The following is a 6,652-nucleotide window of genomic DNA, read 5'->3' as shown; positions in this document are numbered from 1 at the left end:
GTCTTCCTGCCTCTAGAGGGCCCCAGCATGGTGGCGCAGCACCCTGACCTGGCAGTGCGTTCTTTCTCACCCACAAATACCTGAGATATTAAAACTCAGTGCAAAGGCGAGAGACGCGCCTGCGTAAGTACCACGATCTCGAAACTGGCCTGCCCGGAGTACAGCGACTTCCTCTCCAGCCCCGGAAGAAGTACCTCAGAATGGGCGGGCTCTAGCTCGAGGTGGAAGCGAGGGGCGGTCCGGGCTAGGGGGCGGGGTTTAACCGGGGACTCCCTCCGGGCCTCTGTCACTCTTGGCTTCCGCCTAGGTGAGGTGTCTATGGAGGGGCTCCTAGCCCAGCTGTGTGGCACGGACGCTGCGCGTCCGCTCCCGGTATGGGAAGGGGACACCACGGGCCACTGCTTCACCCAGCTGGTGCTCAGCGTTCTTCCCCACGCGCTCCTCGCCGTCCTCAGTGCCTGCCACTTGGGCACCCCAAGGTGAGACTGCAAGAAGACACCAGCTCACATCTCTCCCAGATGTCACTGGCGTTGCAAGGATCTCAGCTTGGGCCACACGAGGGAGAACAAAAGGACCTAAAGTATTTAGTTTACAATTAAACATTTTTGCCGGGCGGTGGTGGTGCACGCCTTTAACCCCAGCACTTAGGAGGCAGAGGCAGGCGGATTTCTGAGTTCGAGGCCAGCCTGGTCTACAGAGTGAGTTCCAGGACAGCCACGGTTACACAGAGAAACTCTGTCTCGAAAAACCAAAAAAAAAAAAAAAAAAAAAAAAAAAAAAAAAAAAAAAAAAAAAAAAAACATTTTTAGGACGGCAAAGAGCATAACAGACTCAGTTGGGTTGTTTTGTGTTGTTGAGATTGGGTGTCATTCTGTATGCCCGGCCTAGAACTGCCCGCTTCTGCTTTCTGAGTACTGGGATTAAAAGAATATGCCTCCAGCCTCACCCTCTGCTCTCTTGATCTATTGGTTGGTTGACTTTGCCTGAATGTATAACTGTGCACCACTTGGGTGCATTGCCTGAGGAGGCCAGGAGGGGAGGGCATCAGATCCCCTGGAATTGGAGTTTCAGACAGCCATGAGCTGGGAACTGAGCCCTTGGTCCTCTGTAAAAGCAGCCAGTGCCCTTAACTGCTCAGCTGTCTCTCTAGCCACAATTTTATTCTTTTTATAAATACTCTAAGAGTTGTATGTATAAGAGTGTTCGCCAGCAAGTATTCACATGTGCTACATGCATGTCTGGTAAAAGATGGCATTGGATGCCCTGGAAATAGTATTACAGAGGGCCATGAGCTGTCATGTGGATGCTGGGAACTGACCTCAGATCCTCTGCAAGAACATCTCTCCCTGCCCAGTTTTCTTTTACATGAACTTGGAAATGCATTTTGATACTCACTGCTATAACTTTTTTCTCTTTGATTTTTTTTTTTTTTTTTTAAGACAAAGCTTTGCTATGTAGCCTTGGCTGGCCTGGAATTCTCTATGTAGACCAGGTTGACCCCCAACCCATGGAGATCTTTGCATCTCCATCTTACCTGGTCCTGGGATGACAAGCATGTATCATCATGGCTGACCCTCTGTTTGATTCTCTTTGAAGGGAGAAGGGTGCTGAGATGAGGTATTAAATAGCCCAATATTGGCTTGAGCTTATGGTCCTCCTGACCCACCTCCCAACTGCTGATGTTACAAGTGTATTCTACCATACTCAGCCTATATTTGAGATATTTGAGGTTTTTTTCCCCCAGGATCTTACTAAGTAGACCTGGCTAGCCTAGAACTTGCTAAGTAAACCAGGATGAACTGGAACTCACGGAGTTCAAACTGACTCCTGCTTCTGCCTCCCTAGTGCTGGGATTAAAGGCGTGTACCTCCACAGCTGTTTCCATTGTTCAAGTGTATTGTGTGCGTGTGTGTATGTATGTATATGTGTGTCCACAAATGCCTACGGACTTCAGAAGAGGATCATGGATCTTCCAGAGCTAGAGTTGTAGGCAGTTGTGGGCTGTCTGACTTGGCTGCTAGGAACTGAACTCAAGTTCTTGAGAAGAGCAGCATGTGCTCTTAACTACTGAGACATCTCTCCAGCCCCTGAATTTGTTTTTTCTAGACAGGGTTTCTCTGTGTAGCCCAGGCTATCCTGGAACTCACTCTGTAGACCAGGTTGGAATCAAACTCAGAGATCCTTCTGCCTCTGCCTCCTAAATGCTGGGATTAAAGGCGTGCGCCACCACCACCTAGCTTGTTTTTGATTATTATTTTTTTAAAGATTTATTTATTATTTATATGAGTACACTGCAGCTGTCTTCAAACACACATTAGAAGAGTGAATTGGATCTCGTTACAGATGGTTGTGAGCCACCATGCGGTTGCTGGGAATTGAACTCAGGACCTCTGGAAGAGCAGTCAGTGCTCTTAACCACTGAGTCATCTCTCCAGCTCTGTTTTTGATTCTTAATGTAAACCTTTTGTTGTGCTGGTGGTTGTTTATGAAAAACATTTTTGCTGTTTAGAGGATAAAGGCAGAACTGAAAGAAGTTGCTCTTGAGCTGAGAGGTCACACAGTGATGGACACCACTTCTTACAATTAGGGGAAGAAAGGAGCAGGATCTTCTGAGACTTTGTAAAATGTAGGTACTCCTGTTAGAGGACAAGAGCAGCAGATAAGTATATGTCGCCCAGGAGGCTTCAGATGACTTTCAGGCATTTTCTTGTGGACCCTTTTTATAAAATGTGTGTATCTTTGGGTAAAATTTGTGGATTTTTTTGTTGTTGGTTGGTTGGTTTTTCGAGACAGGGTTTCTCTGTGTAGCTCTGGCTGTCCTGGAACTCACTCTGTAGACCAGGCTGGCCTCAAACTCAGAAATCCACCTGCCTCTGCCTCCCAAGTGCTGGTACTAAAGGCGTGCGCCACCACTGCTCAGCAATTTGTGGGTTTTTAAAATTGGAATCTTCAGGGTACACACAGCCTGAACTCAGACTTGTTTGTACCTGTGGCAAAAGAATGAGTCAGAAAACCTGTGGGCACATTAGAAAATGGATTGGGCAATCTAGGAAGGCTTCCTGCAAGGAGAGGTGTTAGGGTCCAGGATAAAGTAGGGCAGGGGTGCCATGTGCAGACCAGAAAGGGAATTTACCTCCTTTAGCTTGTTGGAGGCGATGGGCATGTCTGAGTCCTGGGTCAACCATGATATGCTGTCCTCTTCTCTTCTCTTTTTTTCCCCAGGAGTACCAATAGCAGCCCAGCTCTCAATCCTGGCTGGCGCCTCCGACTCACAGCTTCCCTCCTCCTTTCCGTCTTCCCGCTGCTAGATCTCCTTCCAGTTGTTGTGCCTCCAGGGTCACGCCCAGGGCCCGTATGGCTAGAGGTGCTGGCAGGGTGTGTGACAGCTGCAGCCTGGTTCACCCACAGCCTGGCCCTGTGGGCATTGGTTCATTCCCCTCAGGGCCGTTCCCGTGGACCCTTGGCCTTGGCTCTGGCAGCCTTCCTACCAACCCCGGCCCTGGTACTGACTCTGCTGTGGCATTGCCAGCGAGGTACATTTCTGCCCCCACTTCTCCCAGGACCTCTGGGCCGTGTATGTCTGCTCATTCTGCAGCTGGCAGCCGTCTTGGCCTACGGGTTGGGCTGGGCAGCCCCTGGGGAACCACGAGAGCCCTGGACTCATGATCCCTTCCTGTCCTCTGAGAGTCAAGAAGCAGAGGTAGCTGAAGATGGAGAGAGTTGGCTGTCACGCTTTTCCTACGCCTGGTTGGCACCCTTGCTCACTCGTGGAGTCCGAGGAGAGCTCCGGCAGCCCCGGGACACTTGCCGCCTCCCCCTCAGGCTGCATCCTGCCTACCTGGCCCGAGCCTTCCAAGCACACTGGAAAGAGGGGGCCCAACTGTGGAGGGCCCTGTATGGGGCCTTTGGATGTTGCTACCTGACCCTTGGACTGTTGAAGATGGTGGGGACCATGCTGGGATTCTCTGGGCCTCTGCTGCTCTCCCTACTGGTGGGCTTCCTGGAGGAAGGGCAAGAGCCCCTGAGCCACGGCCTGCTCTATGTCCTGGGGTTGGCCGGTGGGACCGTGATAGGTGCTGTGCTGCAGAATCAGTACGGGTATGAGGTACGCAAAGTGACACTTCAGGCACGAGTCGCTGTGCTGAGCATCCTCTACCGCAAAGCCTTGGAGCTTGGGCCCAGCCGCCCTCCAACCGGGGAGGTCCTGAACCTACTAGGCACCGACTCTGAGAGGGTGCTTAACTTTGCCAGCAGCTTCCATGAGGCCTGGGGCTTGCCTCTGCAGCTGGCCATCACTCTCTACCTGCTCTACCAGCAGGTGGGCACGGCCTTCCTGGCTGGGCTGGTCTTGGCACTGCTGCTGATACCTGTCAACAAAGTGATCGCCACCCGAATCATGATGAGCAACCAGAAGATGCTTCGGCACAAGGATGCACGGGTTAAGGTGAGGGGCTTCTGGGAATCCCGCCCGACAGCAGGCAGAAAAGGAGTGCAAGCCGTGTCTTAGCTCCACACCGCTCTTCTGTCCCCCGTCTCCAGCTCATGACAGAGCTGCTGAGTGGCATTCGAGTCATCAAATTCTTCAGGTGGGAGCAGGCTCTGGGGGACCGAGTGAAGGCTTGCCGGTCTCAAGAGCTGGGACGACTCCGCGTCATCAAATACCTGGATGCAGCCTGCGTATACCTCTGGGCTGCTCTGCCAGTGGTCATCTGCATCGCCATCTTCATCACCTATGTCCTCATGGGGCACCAGCTTACTGCCACCAAGGTGAGAGCTAAGGAGGGGCGATTATTGCTGTGACGAAACACTATGACCAAAGCAAGTGGGGAAGGGAAGGGTTGGTCTCACTCACGGTTCCAGATGACAGTTCATCATCCAAAGCAGCGAGAGCAGGAACTCAGTCAGGGCAGGAACCTGGAGGCAGGAGCTGATGCAGAGGCCGTGGGGGGCTGCTGCTTCCTGCCTTGCCCCTCATGGTTTGCTCAGCCTGCTTTCTTACAGAACCCAGGACCACCAGGCAAGGGATGGCACCACCCACAATAGGCTGGGCCCTTCCCCATCAATCACTAATTAGGAAAATGTCCTGTGGGCTTGCCTACAGCTTGATTTTATAGAGGCATTTTCTCAATGGAGGCTTTCTCCTCTCTGATGACTCTAGTTTGTGTCAAATTGACATAAAACCAGCCAACAGAGAGGGAGAGGATGGGCCTAGGAAGAAATGGGGAGGGACTATTATGGGGGTAGAAATGTGGGCCGAGGACTTTAGTGTTAGCTGGGGCTAGGGGAGAAAGAGGACCCTGAATAATGTCCTTTCCCAGCTAAGAGGGTGTTCTCTGAAGGATTTTTTATTATTATTATCTTGGATATATTGCTCTGTGTGTTTGTAAAGGAATTTCTTTCTTCCTCTCCCTTTATCTTCAACTTGCATTCAGGCCCAGACTTGGGATTGAGTCCTTTTATGGAGAAGTTCTCTCTCTCTCTCTCTCTCTCTCTCTCTCTCTCTCTCTCTCTCCCTCTCTCTCTCTCTCTCTCTCTCTCTCTTTCTCTTTCCCTTCCTTCCTTCCTTCCTTCCTTTCTAAGACAAAGTCTCCCTGAATAACCCAGGGGTTGGGCTGATGAAGCAGTCTTTGGGACAGGGGGTCCACAATCTACTATTGAGTCTGGCCAGGGCTAGTAACCTTTGTTCTCACTCAGAGTAACCTAGGCGGTGTGCAGATCAAGGGAAGCTTGGGAATTTGTGTGTAGCTCCACATCAGAGCCACTGCTTACCAAGTATGAGGCGCTGGGTCTGTCGCCAGCATTTCTCTGTGTAACTCTGGCTGTCCTGGAACTCACTCTGTAGACCAGGCTGGCCTCGAACTCAGAAATCCGCCTGCCTCTGCCTCCCAAATGCTGGGATTAAAGGTGTGCGCCACCACTGCCTGGCCGTCTCCAGCATTTCTTAAGGGGCATTTAGAATTGCTAGGACTCTTAGAGTGGCCACCTCTGCCACTTGTAACTCAAGGTAGTCCATCAAGCCTCTCGGGTCCTCTGCCCTCCTGTTTCAGCTTCTGTAGGCCCGTCACAGGGGTAACCTGGAGCAAGACTCAGGTTATGCCCCGCCTTCACCCCCACTTAGGTATTTACGGCACTGGCACTTGTGCGCATGCTCATTCTTCCTCTGAACAACTTCCCCTGGGTGATCAATGGTCTCTTGGAATCCAAAGTATCCCTGGACCGGATTCAGCGTTTCCTTGACCTTCCGAGCTACAACCCTGAGGCCTACTACAGCCCGGGTAAGGAAGGCCAGAGGGAAGAATCCATGGTAAGGAGGGGGATGGAATCTTTTTTGTTTTGTTTTGTTTTAAGATGTTTTATAGCCGGGCGTCTACAGAGTGAGTTCCAGGACAGCCAGGGCTACACAGAGAAAGCTTGTCTCGAAAAACCAAAAAAAAAAAACCAAAAAAAAAAAAAACCCAAGATGTTTTATGTGTATATGTGTGTGTGCCTGAGTGTGTGTGTGTGTGTGTGCACCACGTGTGTGCAGGTACTCATGGAGGCCGGGGAGGGCATTGGATCCCTTGGAACTAAAGTTAAAAAGTGTGAGCCTGCTGGGCAGTGGTGGCACACACCTTTAATCCCAGCACTTGGGAGGCAGAGGCAGGCGGATTTC

At 51.3% G+C, this 6,652-nt stretch overlaps 1 protein-coding gene across 1 annotated transcript in view; it reads left to right on the top strand.

Annotated features, from left to right (window-relative positions):
- The first annotated feature begins 318 nt into the window (after positions 1-318).
- The window catches only part of Abcc10 (ATP binding cassette subfamily C member 10), a 21,251-nt gene continuing 14,917 nt past the window's right edge, over positions 319-6,652 (top strand). The window contains exons 1-4 of the mRNA XM_031347533.1: positions 319-479; positions 3,223-4,444; positions 4,540-4,767; positions 6,119-6,275. Of these exons, the coding sequence (XP_031203393.1) occupies positions 319-479; positions 3,223-4,444; positions 4,540-4,767; positions 6,119-6,275 (1,768 nt within the window). The remainder of the gene's footprint in view (positions 480-3,222; positions 4,445-4,539; positions 4,768-6,118; positions 6,276-6,652) is intronic.

This window comes from Mastomys coucha, unplaced genomic scaffold (genome assembly GCF_008632895.1).
Source record: "Mastomys coucha isolate ucsf_1 unplaced genomic scaffold, UCSF_Mcou_1 pScaffold3, whole genome shotgun sequence".
NCBI classification, from domain to species: domain Eukaryota; kingdom Metazoa; phylum Chordata; class Mammalia; order Rodentia; family Muridae; genus Mastomys; species Mastomys coucha.
The sequence above is the reverse complement of the archived record's forward strand: the minus strand, read 5'-3'. Positions and strand labels throughout refer to the sequence as shown.